This window comes from Nuphar pumila, chromosome 17 (assembly GCF_984573655.1).
Source record: "Nuphar pumila chromosome 17, dmNupPumi1.hap1.1, whole genome shotgun sequence".
Lineage (NCBI taxonomy): Eukaryota > Viridiplantae > Streptophyta > Magnoliopsida > Nymphaeales > Nymphaeaceae > Nuphar > Nuphar pumila.
In genome coordinates this window covers 60,328,455-60,344,016 of record NC_143265.1, presented here as the reverse complement: position 1 = coordinate 60,344,016, position 15,562 = coordinate 60,328,455, and the positions used below count along the sequence as shown (strand labels likewise).

Below are 15,562 nucleotides of genomic sequence, written 5' to 3'. Positions count from 1 at the left end.
CGAAGACGACATTTTGGACTCACGACAGTCACTACAAGTTCCTGGACCAATGCCCCCGCAACGTTTCAGGGCCTCATGAATGACGTCTTTCGGACGTACCTCAGACGGTTCATCTTGGTCTTCTTTGATGACATCCTAATCATCCTAATCTACTGTCCTTCTTCGGAAGACCACTTGTAGCACCTACGTGTTACCCTGTCAATTATCACTAAAAATCGGTTGTATGCTAAGCATTCCAAGTGCAGTTTTGGACACGTGTCCAGTACTTAGGACACGTCATCTCAGGCCAAGGAGTGGAGGTAGACTATGAAAAAATTAAAGCTATGCAGAGTTGGCCGATGCCCCAGTCACCCCAGGGCATGCAGGGTTTCCTTGGCCTTACAGGGTACTACTGCAAGTTTGTTCAAGGGTACGCTCAGATCTCCCAACCCCTGAATGCCCTATTAAAGAAGAGCATCTTCTACTAGAGCAAGGAGGTTGTCGTGGCCTTTAATTCCTTGAAGGATGCCATGAATCAAACCCCAGTGTTGGCTCTACCGGATTTTTCAAAGACGTTCGTAGTAGAGACCGATGCGCCTAGTCTGCGAATAAGGGTTGTTTTCACGCAGCAGGAACATCCCCTAGCCTATTTCAGCAAGGTGGTTTAGAAGGGAAGCGCAGACTTTCGACATATGAGAAGGAGTTCATGGCCATCATCCTTTCAGTAGACAAGTAGCGGTCGTACTTGATTGGTCGGCACTTTGTGGTAAAGACAGACCATCAGAGCCTCAAATGCATGTTAAGAGCATAGAGTGAGTACCCCTACCCAATAGAAGTAGATCTCAAAGCTTCTCGGCTATGACTTTTAATCCAGTATCGCAAGGGCATCAATAATCATGTGGCATATGCGCTCTCGCGATGTGGCCATGAGAATGAATTGTCGTGTTTCAGCATGATCGCGGTAACGTTTCCGTTCTTGGATGATCTCCAACGAGAATATGAGGTGCACGATTTCCTCTCCACTATTCATGTGCAGATTCGAAAAGGGTAGGCTTCCGGATAGGACTAGGGGAATTTTGTGATGCACCGTGGGAAGATAGTTATTCCTCCCAAGTCAAATCTCATGGTGCTTTTGATAGAGCAGTACCACGCCACCCCTGCAGCAGGACATGAGGGGTCCAGCGAACGTAACGACGATTGAGCCGAGAGTTCACCTAGAAGGGTATAAAAAGCAAAATTGACAAGTAGTGGGGCAGTGTGATGTGTGCCAGAGAACCAAGTACAAGGCAGCCTCACCCACAGGGTTACTGCAACCCTTGCTTGTGCCAGATCGCGTATAGGAAGACATCTTGATGGACTTTATTGATGGGCTTTTGTCCGTCCAGGGAAAGTCCACTATTATGGTGGTAGTAGATCATTTGTCCAAGTATGAACACTTCATGGCCGTGGTACGGAAGGTGTTTCGTCTATACGGCATACCCCGAACTATCGTCAATGATCGGGATCCCTTGTTTATTAGCACATTTAGGGTGGAGTTCTTCTATCTATAAGGAACAAGGCTAGCCATAAGTACCGCAAAACACCCCCAGACAAACACGTTGAACCGATGCTTGGAGGACTACCTTCAGGCATTCGTGGGTGTTCGACCCAAGGCTTGGGTGAGACTCCTCCCTTGAGCAGAATGGTCGTACAACACGACCTACCATCAACTATTCAGGTGGACCCGTTTTAGGCCATGTATGTTAGGTCTCCCCCCCACAATCATAGAGTATGTTGGTGGCGTTGCACGAGCAAACACAATGGAAGCTTCACTTTTAAAGAGAGATCAGCTATTGTGGTTGTTGCGTCAAAATATGGCAATCACCAACGAGCATATGAAGCAGTCCGACCAGAAACATCATCCGTGACAGTTCCAGGTGGGCGACCTGGTGCTCCTTTGGTTGCCACCTCACCAGCAAGGCTCGATCTGATGGATCCATTATCACAAGCTGGCACCTCGATTCTACAGTACATTTTTCATTCTAGAGAAAGTTGGTTCAATGGCTTATTGCTTGGACCTCCCTACATGAACTCACGTACACCTTATGTTCCATGTTTTGCGCCTTAAACCCTACAAAGGGGAACCACCAGATAAACTCCCAGCCCTGCCCGATATGGGAGATGTCTCACAGTTGCGAGTCGTCCAACATATAGGGAAAAAGAAGACAGAGAAAGGATGGTTGCTTAGTCACTGAGGTGTTAGTACAATAGAGCAGGAGTGGAGTTGACGAGGCAACATGAGAAGAAGAGGAGCGGATCACATTTCAGTTCTTGGAGTTCTCACCTTGAGGACAAGGTGAGCTTGAGAGGGGGGGATTGTTATGAACCGCCGCCCCAGACCCGTTCACGATGGTCTGGAATCAAAATCCGCCCCAGAGACTCAGTCTGACAGGTACTGGAGGACGCCCCTCCCTTTCTTGGAATCTTATTTCTTTTGGATTCTCTTCTTTGATTCTTATTTCTTTTGAGACTCTATGGTAAACTTCGTATATAGGTGTTTTGTTCTTCATTGATTTTTTTAATAAAGATTATTGGGTTTTCTCTCTTCTTCACTCTTGCTCCAAAAATACCCAACTTGAGGGAACATGTTTCTCCCTCACGCCTCTCCTCCCTCAGCGCAAATCGCCGGTCTAGGAGGGAGCGCCCATCTCCCTTCTCCCTGCTGCCGACCTCTTTCTCTCTCATTCACACTCTAGGCACCGGCCAAGAGAGACGCCTCTCTCTCTCTCTCCTCGCTGATCTCTCCCTCTGCGCTCGTTTGTTGCCTGTGACCCGCAGAGACGGTCTCTCTCAAAGGTCGACCTCTGACAGATCGAAACTCAAAAGAGCTAGTTTGAAGTATTTTACATAAGCAAAATTTGGACCTCATGGAGCAGCAGAAAGCAAAGAACATGGCAAAATGCAGGATACAGGCAAGATATGCTCCAAAGATTTCCACCATCATTGCCAATGATTTTTAAAGAATTAAAGATTGGCACATCAACTTTAAAGATTTACACACACTTCGAAAAGAACAGTGAATAGAAAACGTTTTCATGATTATGTACATGGTTAACTAAAGAAGAATTTCATGATTATGGACATTGCCAACTGAAGAACATTTTCACAATTATGTGCATGGTTAATTGAAGACATTAAACAGGTAAATCAATCCACAACATATGAACGCAAAGACCTAAAAACAGTTCATCAAGTTTACGAACACTTTATTTAACTTTGCAAGTTAGTATATTTAATTAACTCCAATTATTATTCAAGAATGAGAACAGGAAGAATAAAAGAAACTGGCTTAGGGTTTAGGCAGATGTTTTGCTTGTTGAAAGATTGTTTATGTTCAATAAAATGCTAATGATTGAGGATCCATCATAATCTTAGAGCCTTATATAATTCTTTGCCATTTGAAAGAAAATAAGGATGTTGACGACAATGTTCGCATGATTATCTGATACTATTTGGTGCGCAAAACAGATTATCCAAGTCCTTAAGAATATAAGTCGATCACTCACCAACTCTGCCAAAGCTTTGTTTAACTTTGCAAACCTCGGAGCCATATTTTGGTTTAACTCTGATAACAAAATCTTTGGATCTGGATTAAGGTAACTGTTAAGACAGAGAAAAAGATGTTAAATTGAGTGTCATTCCTGCTAAAGTATTAAGGTCAAAGCAAAACCATAATAGGAATCAAATATACGACCCACTCTTCAAGGTCCTTTTTGTTCTTCACAAGGTCCATTTTGGAAAGAATGTTGACATGAGGCAGTTCAAGTTGAACCATCGCTGAAAGAGATGCCATACAACCACTTATATACTTGGTCACATCAGTCATGAACTGCAAAAGGTGATAATCATTAAGCTCCATATCTGGCAACTTTTCTTATGGAATCAACTTAGTAAAGGAAAAGGTCAAGAGTTTACAGAAGTACCTGAGAGTCAAGTAGGTATACAACACATACATTGAAATTCTTGCGCTTTAGATGGTCCACAAAATTCCGCAGGACAGGAACATGAGAAAAGAGCTCTATCTGACCTGATTATCATTACAGTTTTCTCAAAATATCACACAGGCATACTGAGATGAACACAATTGAAAAAAGAGAAGACAAGTTGACAACATCCATGATTTTAACATGCTTCACAATTTCATAGAATACAGATAGTCACGGTTCCAAAAAAGACACAATCTAGCATGTTTATCAGTCTGTATACAAATGGTATTCATTCGTATTGAAAAGGCATATAACAAAGTTTCAGTGTTACTGTGTTGGAATACATGTTTCCATCTAATGCCCAATAGGACAAAGACAACAAAAATTAAAGGACATAACTGTGTTCTTTAAAACACCACATGCAAAATAATCAAATATATCATCGATGAAAGATGATGCCTTGAGCAGAGATATTGATGCATCCAGAGGGATTCCTTTATAGTAGAACATCTAATTCAAATGATACTTTGCTATTTATGAAGATGTACCAATCCGATTGGGTATGTACAAGGTGTGTTCTGAGATTAAAGAAAAGGGGGCACACGAGCTGTGTATACAACGAATTTTAGCTTATTGCTAACCAGCTCTTTCTTTTTTATAAAACTGCAGATCACCATTCTATTTTTTAACTAATATAACATTATGATGAACAAAGAACAGAATACAAAATAAGTGGTAATTTTTCATGGAATAATGAAGAAAGTTCATTGATCACTTCCATCATTAGTTCCTAACCGCTTTTAGGATATCACATTTATTTAGATTCTAGATAGTATTGCTTAGAGAGAGAGAGACTCGCTAGAGTCCAAGTCAAGTTGGTCATAGCAATGGGAGTTCATTCCAAATAGCAGTCTCCTTATCAAAATGAGAAGAGTAGCCTTAACAGATGAGAGTTGTCAATGCATTAATCCTAATCATACCAAAATGTGAAGTTGAGAGATAGAGAGAGGAAGAGGTTTCTCAATTTTCATTGTCTATTTTTAAATCTGCATTACCAAGTTATTTCACCTGTTGAACCTATCTAATGCACATTCTCACACTATATATGCGGAAAATGTATGTACTAGCATAAAAAAATTTAGGCATTTGCTTGTATGCTATGTCACATGGGTGCGGGTGCGGGTGCGGGTGCGGGGATGCGGCACTTCCAAAAAACCCGGGTGCGGGGGTGTGGCAGGGGCAAAAATGTAAAAAAAAAATTATATATATATATATATATATATATATAATTTTGAAGTTTTAGCAGTTTAACATTTAACAGTAAACATTGTCATAATATGATTCATCATGCATGCAGTATATCAACCTAAATATCAAATTATCAATCAAATAAGTAAAGCAATTACATAAATCGACCTAAATATCAATCAAAAAGGGAAAAGAGGCTAGAAAGAGTAAAGAGAAAAAGGAAAAAAGAAAAAAAAAATTGCAATGATCACAGGTATCCAATAATATACCATTAGGGTAAAATGCTGCCAAATAAATCCATGTATGGTCACAACAAGCAAGACAATGATCAAAATAAAGACCAAATTCCTTGTTTGTTCAGCCATTAAATCAGTTTTAGGCTTGCATTATCCTTGAAACTGTGATCATTGTGACATGACCATCTATGATCAGAGAAAAAAAATTTAAGTTCAGCCACATTCATTGCAATAAGGAGCATATAGGGAACCGAAATGATTCAGAGATAATAGATATGAAACAAAGAATCTGCCATTTGGTTGATTACTTATTCATTAAAGTAAAGCCATCTATAAAGAACCCCAATTTTTTTCACAAAGACCTCTATAAAGAAAACCCAAAGCTTTCATCACTGAAGAACCCATGAATCATGAAACCCCAATAGCATACCTTCATCCATCTTTCCACCAACAAAAGCTAAACTACATTTTCTACTAAAAATCAAGCCATTCTTTGAAGTAAACGCAAGTTTTAGGCGAAATGGACCCATCAGGGGTGCACTCATGAATCACCGGACAAACCCCACAAGGAACTTATACGAACGGCAAGTGCTCGGGGGCCCCTTTCTCGCAGAACCTATAGCAGACCTTCCTCACCGGAACCCCCGAGAAGATCCCCTTCCCCGTGCTCACAACCTCTTCGACATTCCTCTCCAGAACCAGAGCGTCAATCAAAAAAAGAGCCAGATGGGGGAGGGGCTCGGCCCCTCCCCTGTCGATCCAAAAAAAAAGAGCCAGAGGGGGGGGGGGGCTCGGCCCCTCCTGTGCCGAAAAATGAGGGAGCAAGGGGGGCTCAGCCCCTCCCCTGCCGACCCAACAAGAGACCGAGAGAGGGGGGGGGGGGAGGATTGGCCCCTTCCCTGTCGACCCAACAAGAGAGCGAGAAGGGAAGGGGGTGCTCGACCCCTCCCCTGCCGACCCAAGAAGAGAGTGAGAGTGTACATACCTACGAAAGGAGAGGAGGAGCCGAGAGGAGGAGCCTGGGAGGCGGAGCTGGGGCGGCGATGGGAGAGAGCTCGAGCTCAGGGGGAGAGAGAGGAGAGATTAGGGCAAAAAAAATTTTTGCCCTAATCTTCCTTTTCATCGTGGAAAAAAAAATTTTATGCCCAAACAGTGGACAAAAATGACCCTGGATGTGTTGACCACACCCGGTGCCGCACGCGCACCCGCGTCGCGTCGATGCGGGTGCGGCATCTGTTTTGCCGAGTCCCTGTGACATAGCTTGTATGCAACATAACGCTTTCTTACATTCCTAACTAGTGCTCGTCCACTCAAAGTTTCTAGTATACACTGTGTTTCTGTGTTCGCACTACAAATTGCAAGATTTTGAAGATAATTATATGGCTGAAACGAAATTATAAGATGCAGGACATATTCATGCTCCTGGACATCTCCTAATAGAAAGAGTGTGATAGTTCTTCCTAAGCTATGACACTAAGAGATTCTCAATATCAGCCTAACTTCATGGATCATGCTAATCAATATTATGTCTACTAAGACAAACACATCACGCAGCACTATAATCCCCAAGTAATCAGAACTGCAACTAGTAACTTGTTAAGTTTTTTTTCTAGTTATAAATTGGAGGGAGTGGTTAACCCTCACTACTCTCTCCAACCAAACCACCACCACCACCCCACCTCACCCTTCTCTACATTCTTCTTTTATTTTCTTCTTCTTCCCAATAGAGGGAGAGAGAGGGGTAAGGGTGTTTCACTAGGTTACATAGGTACAAAAAGGATATGACAGTCAACTTCTAAAAAGATAGGTATGGGACATGACAATTCACTTATTTAGAAGCACAAATATTAAAATATATAAATTTATTTATTTGTTTGTTTATTTATGTCGATAGAAAATAAATAGGTGTGAGGGGGTTTTCTAGAAATTAGAAAAGTTGGAAGAGTTCTTTTTCTTATTTTATTATTTTAAGGGCCTTCTATGTAATTATCCACTTATTGTCCCTAATCTCTATTTAAGAGAGATTAGGGTTAACGTAATTATGGCTTTTTCTTTTCTCCTCTTCAACATGGTATCAGAGCCTTCAACGTCTGGGAGGCTGTGACACCCACCAGATCTGATTCCTCTCCTTCTTTAATCGTTCTTCCATAGTTCCTTTTCCAAATATCTTGTTCCATCTAATTGACCTCTTCAGCTGATTGTGATAAAAAAAATTTACCACACGATCAGGGATCTGATCTAATCTGCCCTGATATGCAGATCTGATCAGACACACTCGATCTTTCTTGTTGTTGCGCTGTGGACATGCAGATCTGATGTGTTGGCAAGTTGGGTGCATCTTATGTGGAGATGTCAAGTTGTTGCTATTATTATCAGATCAGTCATCTGGGTGTGTTGTGCAATCAGATCTGAAGTTTTGTGTGGTTGGTTTAATTTCATTCAACCAGTTGCTGGTGTTGTTCTTAGATTTGTCATCTAAGTGTGTCGTGTAATCAGATCTGCAAAGTTGTGCTGGTTGGGTTGAAGGCAACTTTATCAATGATTTGATCTGCCAATGATTTGATCTGATCTGTTCTGATCAGATTTATCTATGTTGCCTGATCAGATCTCTATTGGTTGATTGGTGGAGGTGCTACCTGGATTTATATATATATATATATGTATAAGAGAGCAGATTCTTGTCTCAAGGCTGATTCCATGGCTGACGACAAGATAAGTGAAGTTGGACAGAAAATTCATGTTGCTCCAGAATATAAGGCATTCTCTAATCCGTTCTCGTATGGTTCATCTGTCAAACTGGATGATACTAATTATGAGAGATGGTCGAGGACATTTATAATGTCGGTGTCTGGACATCGACAAAAACATATTTTGTTGGAAAAGGAACCGACAGAGAAGACTGGAAAATATGCTACATGGCAAGAAGATAACGATATAGTAATGTCTTGGATTATGAATAGTGTTCAACCCCACATTGCTGACCAACTAATTTATTATACTACTGCAAAAGATATATGGGACACTTTACGTGATACGTATTCCCAAGACAAGAATGTGAGCAGACTCTTACAAAATTGAGCAAGATATATTTAAATTACAGCAGAGGGATCAGAGTCTTGCCCAGTATTATGCATTTGTTCGTTCTTCTTATGAACGACTCAATTTTGTACGCCCTCCCTGTTGTTCATCTCATAAAGTTCATCAAGAGCAAACTAAGTCACAGGGACTCAGCAAAGCAGGTGCTGCACCCGCATCGATGCGACGCGGGTGCGTGTGCGGCGCCCAGTGTGGTCAACCCACATAGAGTCATTTTCGTCCAATTTTTTAACGTAAAATTTTTTTTTCTGTTGCCCGATCAAAAGGGGCTGCTAAAGAGGATTAAAGCAAAAAAAAAATTGCCCTAATCCTCTCCTCTCCCGCGCAGCTCTGCTCTCTCGCTTGCCTCCTCTCCTCCCGACGTCTCGCAGGGGAGCCTGACGCCACCTCCTCCGCTCCCTCGTCGCAGGTAGCCGAGCCCCCGTGCTCCCTCTCGCTCTCTTGTTGGGTCGGCAGGGGAGGGGCCGATCCCCTCAGCCTGCTCCCTCTGATTTCAAGGGAGGGGCAGAGCCCCTCCTTGTTTTCGACAGGGGAGGGGCCGAACCCCCCTCCCTGCTCCCTCTAATTTCAGGGGAGGGGTCGAGCCCCTCCCTGTTTTCGGCAGTGGAGGGGCCGAGCCCCCCACCTTGCTCCCTCATTTCAGGGGAGGGGTTGAGCCCCTCCCAAGAAAAAATTTCTTCCGGGGGGCGCGGCCCCCCCGGACCCCCGCCCGCTGAACGTGCAACAAGGCCAGCGCCGAAAGGAGAGCCCCCGAACCCCCCAGTAAGGGCAAAAACTCTGAATCAGGCTCCACAACTCATCATTGGACTCGATATTATAAATCTTGATTGTCTGCATAATTGATTTTAATATAATTTTTTTGTGTTTTCAAGACAAAAATGACAGATAAAGGGAAAGGACTTACGTCATCTCCATCCCCGTATATGAGTTCTTCTGCTAGTTTTGTTGATAGTTGTAGTGGGAGTGATGATGTAGGGCCACTATGGGTACATATAGCTATGCTTGCAAAATTAGAGAAGGAGGTAATAGAAATAAGAGATTGCGATGCAAGCTTTGTGAAAGAGATTTTGTTGGGTCTTACACAAGAGTGAAGGCTCATTTGTTGAAGATATCAGGACATGGCATTTCAGGATACAGAAAAGTTGATGAGGCAATGCGAAGACAATACAAGAATATGAGAAGAGAAAGGCAATGAGTGATTCTTGTGCAATTAGTGTGTCATTTGGAAGCCACCAAGAAGATGCTGGAAAAAAAAAAGTCAATGTAGGAGGTAGAGGAACGATACATACAACATTCAATCTATGTCACATGGGTGTGGGTGTGGGTGCGGGTGCGACACAGGTGCGGCGCAATTCCAAAAAATTTGGACACGGGGACTCGGCTATATATATATATATATATATATATATATATATATATATATATATATATATATATATATATATATATATATATATATATATATATATATATATATATATATTAAAAAATATATTATAAATATATATATTTTAAATATTATAATTATATATATAACAATAAATTAACACATAAAGATTGTAAATTTTAAAGCAAAAAAAAACAATTCTTAACAACACAAACTTACCAAAATATAACACATAAAGAAGCTTGTGAGTGTGATAAACAACAAAACTTATCATAAATCTGCCTCATCGTCTGAATTAGAAGGAAGAACAGGATCGAGGTAGTCCATGTTGAGAGTATGTAAATTATGTTCTCCCTCCAAGTCAAAATCTTCTGGATTTACATCCCAATTCTTGGATGGTCCACAACTGCATCAAAAAATCACTATATTAGTATCTAACTTAAAACTTTGAATACAAATATGAAATATTTAAATACAAACTTTGAATACAAAGAAAAAAAAGTACCTATACTCTTCTTTGGTGCAGCGAGAAATTAATCGTAGATTTGAGTGAACATATACCAAATCCTCTGCTCTTTTACTAGTGAGTTTGTTTCTTTTAATGTTGTGAATTTGAGCATATGTACTCCAATTTCTTTCACAACAAGATGATGTAGCAGGTTGGGATAACAACTTCATTGCAAGATGTTGCAGATTTGGTGTCTCTGATCCATATGTTGCCCACCAATTAAGGGGATCTTTCTCGTCCCTTGCCACAAGTGCTGCTAAAGAATCAAATCTCCTAGTAGAAAACTTGCCAAACTCACTATTTACAACCTTAAACATGTGAGGATCATTAAAAAGTCTTCCCAAATATATTATTCTATTTCTTGATATCTCAAGATCTTCATTTGGAGAAACACGACCAACACCTGCTGTCAACCATTTTTTTGCATAGTATTTTGGATTGAGAGAGTGTGCCATGCAATGCAAAGGTGTATTGCTTTTATCTCATCTTCTCACTAAAACTGAATGTACATGATTATAAAATTCTGAATCATCAAGTGCAATATCTTTCTTCTCATGTTTAAAAATGATACTTTGAACTTTTTCAATCATATTGTCCCACATTTCATAAATTCTATGAAGCATGGGTACATCTTTGTCAACTTCTCTCAGCATTTCCCAAATAGGCTCTGTAAATTCAACAAAATATGTAATTTTATCCCACCAAAAATCATCACAGATGCATTTTTTGATAGCTTGAGCCTTGACATCATCTTCAGTACGATAAAAATCCCAATCTTGATCAGCCACCATCATCATCAATGCATTCTTGAGTTGCTTAATTCTTTTTATCATAACAATGAGAGAAGCAAAACGAGTTTCAGCAACTTTCAGTAACTTGAGATCAGAATGCCTATTAAATATAGAAAGGGCATGATGATGGTTTACAACAAAATTTCTAATATTTCGAACATCATGCTCTATTTCCTCAATCCATAAGCACATTTCATGTGCATGTGCATCATCTTTTGATGGATTGCATATACTCTTAAGTGCCAAATTTAAACTGTGTGCTGCACAAGGAGTCCAAAAATATGTGAATATGTATCTTCACTTGCCAAATTCATTCTTGCACGACTGCAAACTGTAGCATTGTCAGTAATGATTTGCACCACACTTTCTTCACCCACTTCTTTTATCACTTCAACAAATAATCTCTTTAAATATTCAGCATCTTTATATTCTCCAGATGCATCAACAGTCTTCAAAAAGATTGGCCCATTTAGTGAGTAAGCAATGAAGTTTATCAGTGGTCGCCTTTGTATATCAGTCCACCCATCAGAAACAATCGACACTCCATGTCGTTTCCATGCAAATTTTTGGGTCTCTAGCAAGTCTTCAATTCTATTTTTTTCCTCTGCAAGAATGACTGTTCTTAGTTTTTCTGAACTAGGAGGCACATAACCACTCAAATTGCAATTAGCCAAAGATGTAATCATATCTTTCCAGTATGGACTTCTAGCTACATTAAAAGGAATTGAGCTTGAGTAAAAGAATCGACCAATCTTTTTATCAATTTCTGCTCTTGCCATGTTTTTGAATGACGCTTGTATTGTTTTATTGCTTTCCATCTTTCTTTTCTTTAAAAGCTCTTCTTGTATATCACTAGCAGTAGGAAAAGACAAATTAATCGAATCGCTTTTCATCTCTGCAATTTTCTTCTTTTCAGCTTCGTCTTGTTCTTTTTTTAATTGCTTTAACATGTCTTTGTCAACCCCAGAACATGCCCTAATTCCTTGACCACGAATATGCAAAAGATGTGCTTTCACACGCGTATAAGAACCTGTGAAAACAGTCTTACATAGATTACAATGAAACTGCACATTCCCACCACCACCACTACTAGCTTTTATCCCTTTTGTCACAAGCCTCCAAAGTGGTTGAGAAACATCTAATTCAGGGTTAGAACTTGAACCAAATGTATTGACACTACCGCTAGAACTCGCCATTATATCTGAAAAGTGAAAACTGAAAAGAAAATAAGTAAATAAAATAAAGTTAATAAATACTACCTCTATGAATGGGAAGCACAGGGAGGGGCCGAGCCCCTCCCCTGCGAAAACAGGGTCTGCGAGCAGAGGGTGCAGGGAGGCGGGCCGAGCCCCTCCTCTATGAATGGGAAGCACAGGGAGGGGCCGAGCCCTCCCCTGCGAAAACAGGGTCTGCGAGCAGGGGCCGAGCCCCTCTTCTGCGAGCAGAGGGTGCAGTGAGGGGGGCCGAGCCCCTCCTCTATGAATGGGAAGCAGCGAAAACAGGGTCTGCGAGCAGGGGGCGAGCCCCTCTTCTGCGAGCAGAGGGTGCAGGGAGGGAGGTCGAGCCCCTCCTCTATGAATGGGAAGCACAGGGAGGGGCCGAGCCCCTCCCCTGCGAAAACAGGGTCTGCGAGCAGGGGCCGAGCCCCTCTTCTGCGAGCAGAGGGTGCAGTGAGGGGGGCCGAGCCCCTCCTCTGCGAGCAAAGGGTGCAAGGAGGGAGGCTACGAGCAGAGGGTGCAGGAGGTCGACATACCTGACGGAGAGGGAGACGGTGGCTGTCTGTGGGTACCGTCGCCGGAGTCTGGATCGCCGGCGTGGGTGCAGGAGAAAGCTGCAGGGGCTGAGGGGGAGAGGCAAAATCGAGAGGGTAAGCCCTCTCCCTGTCGATAAACCCCTTTTATGGTTCGGCTGCCAAAAAAAATTTGGATCTGGGTCGGGTTTGGACCCGACCCGACCCAGATCCAAAACATAATTTAAAACTCGAAATGGACTTTTTTGGACTCGGTCAAAGTTGACCGAGTCCAAAATGTCGACGGACTCGGCCTTGACTCATTGACCGAGTCGGACTCAGCATTGACCGAGTCCGGGCCGAGTCCGAAGCCGCACCCGAGTCCGCACCCGTGTCGGGGTGTGTCGACTCGGGTGCGGCAACCCTTTTGCCGAGTCCGTGTTACATAGCATTCAATACATATGGAAGAGAGGATATGGATAAAAAAGTAGGGAGGTATTTTTATTCTAGTTCACTCTCATTTAATGCGGCTAAAAATCCTTATTAGAAGGATTTAGTAACATCCTTGGCAAATTGTAATTTGAGTGGCTATGTGCCTCCAAGCTCAGAAAAAATACGAACCACACTTTTTACAGAAGAGAGGGCAAATGTGGAGAGGTTGCAGGAGATTAAAAAATATTCATGAGAGCAAAATAGAGTTTCTATTGTTTCTCATGGATGGATAGATATTCAAAGGCGTCCGTTGATCAATTTAAATGTTTGTTCGCTTAGTAGCCCAATATTCTTAAAACAGTTGATGCATCTAGAGAATATATAAATGCAGAGTATTTGAAGGGGTTGTTTATAGAAGTCATGAAAGAAGTCGGTGATCAGAAAGTTGTATAAATCATTACAGACAACGCTCCAGTTTGTAAAAGTGCAGTGTTGAGTTTGGAGAGTGAGTACCCTCATATTTTTTGGACTCCCTGTGTAACACATAACTTAAATTTGGCCCTAAAGAGCATCTACAAGCCCAAAGAAGAAAATTCACAAGCATGTTCATGTATTAAAGATTTAGAAAGAAATGTCAAAAGCATTAGGAATTTTGTTGTTAACCACCATCGTGCTAATGCTATATTTAATAGGCATTCTGACCTAAAATGGTTGAAGGTCGCTGAAACACGTTTTGCGTCCATCAATGTGATGGTGAAGAGGATTAAAAAAGTGAAGAATGCGTTGGTGAACATGGTGACTGATTAAAATTGGACATTCTATTGTGTTGATGGTATCAAGGCTCAAGAAATTAAGAAATTCATTCTTGATTATGAGTTTTGGAACAGAGTGGTATACTTCCTTCAATTTACGCAACCTATTTGGAAAATATTAAGAGAAGCTGATAAGGATGAGCTCATGCTTCACAGAGTTTATGAAATGTGGGATAATATGATTGAAAAAATACAAGCTATAGTTTTCAAGCATAAAGAAAAAAATCCTGCATTGGATGATTCAGAATTTTTTAACCATATTCATTCACTTTTAGTCAAAAGATGGGATAAGAGCAACACTTTTTTGCATTGCATGGCACATTCTCTTAATCCAAAATATTATGCAAATAAATGGGGGGCAAGTGGTATTGGTCGTGTTCCTCTAAATTTAGACCCAGAGCTATCAAAACATAAAAATATGTACATGGCAAGACTTTTTCCAGAAGCATATCGTCTACATCAAGTCACACAAGAGTTTGAAAATTTTTCATCTTCGAGATTATATAGACTGGCATTATTCGCGAGAGAGGAGGATAATATTAGATCCTATCACATGGTGGTCAACATTTAGATCAGAAACACCTCTTCTCCAATGTCTTGCATTAAGATTACTATCGCAGTCTGCTAGTTCATCTTATTGTACAAGAAATTGGAGCACATATTCTCAAATTCACAACATGAAGAGAAACCAACTCACCAGCAAGCGTGCATAGGATTTAGTATATGTTCATTCAAATCTTCAATTATTTTCGTGAACCAATGATGAATACCGGTACTAATTTGTTCTCTTAGTTATTTGATTATTTCTTAGTTTTTCATTTAAATATACTTGTATTGTATTTAACATTTTCAAATTGGGTTTGTAACGCAGACAAGAAACAACCAAATTTTTTGATGTAAACTCAGAAGAGTGTGACTTCGAGAGAGAGCATGATTTAAACATGACAAACATGGATTTAGCTGAGCCCAGTATTCCTTCTAATGATGCATTTGATGATAAAGAAAAAAATCATTAAGATTCATTACTTCATCGTCATATACATTGTAGGATATACTTTTGGTATGTAATTTAGTTTTTTTCTGCTTTACTTATTTGATTGATATTTAGGTTGATTTATGTAATTGCTTTACTTATTTGATTGATATTTAGGTTGATATACTGCATGCATGATGAATGATATTATGACAATGTTAACTGTTAAAACTTCAAAATTATATATATATATATATATATATATATATATATATATATATAATTTTTTACATTTTTGCCCTACCGCACCCCCGCACCCATGTGACATAGAGAGCAGACTATGGTGGATCATTTCTTGTCGGGTCTATCACATGATTATTTTATTGCCAAAGTACAAATGTTGACA

At 40.7% G+C, this 15,562-nt stretch overlaps 1 protein-coding gene across 2 annotated transcripts in view; it reads right to left on the bottom strand.

The window, feature by feature from the left end:
- Positions 1-15,562, bottom strand: part of LOC149812015 (P-loop containing nucleoside triphosphate hydrolases superfamily protein) — a 45,470-nt gene that overhangs the window by 10,518 nt on the left and 19,390 nt on the right. For both annotated transcript variants that reach the window (XM_089993920.1, XM_089993919.1), the window contains 3 exons: positions 3,942-4,045; positions 3,717-3,847; positions 3,525-3,618 (listed from right to left, as the gene is read on the bottom strand). In XM_089993920.1, the coding sequence (XP_089850046.1) occupies positions 3,525-3,618; positions 3,717-3,847; positions 3,942-4,045 (329 nt within the window). The remainder of the gene's footprint in view (positions 1-3,524; positions 3,619-3,716; positions 3,848-3,941; positions 4,046-15,562) is intronic.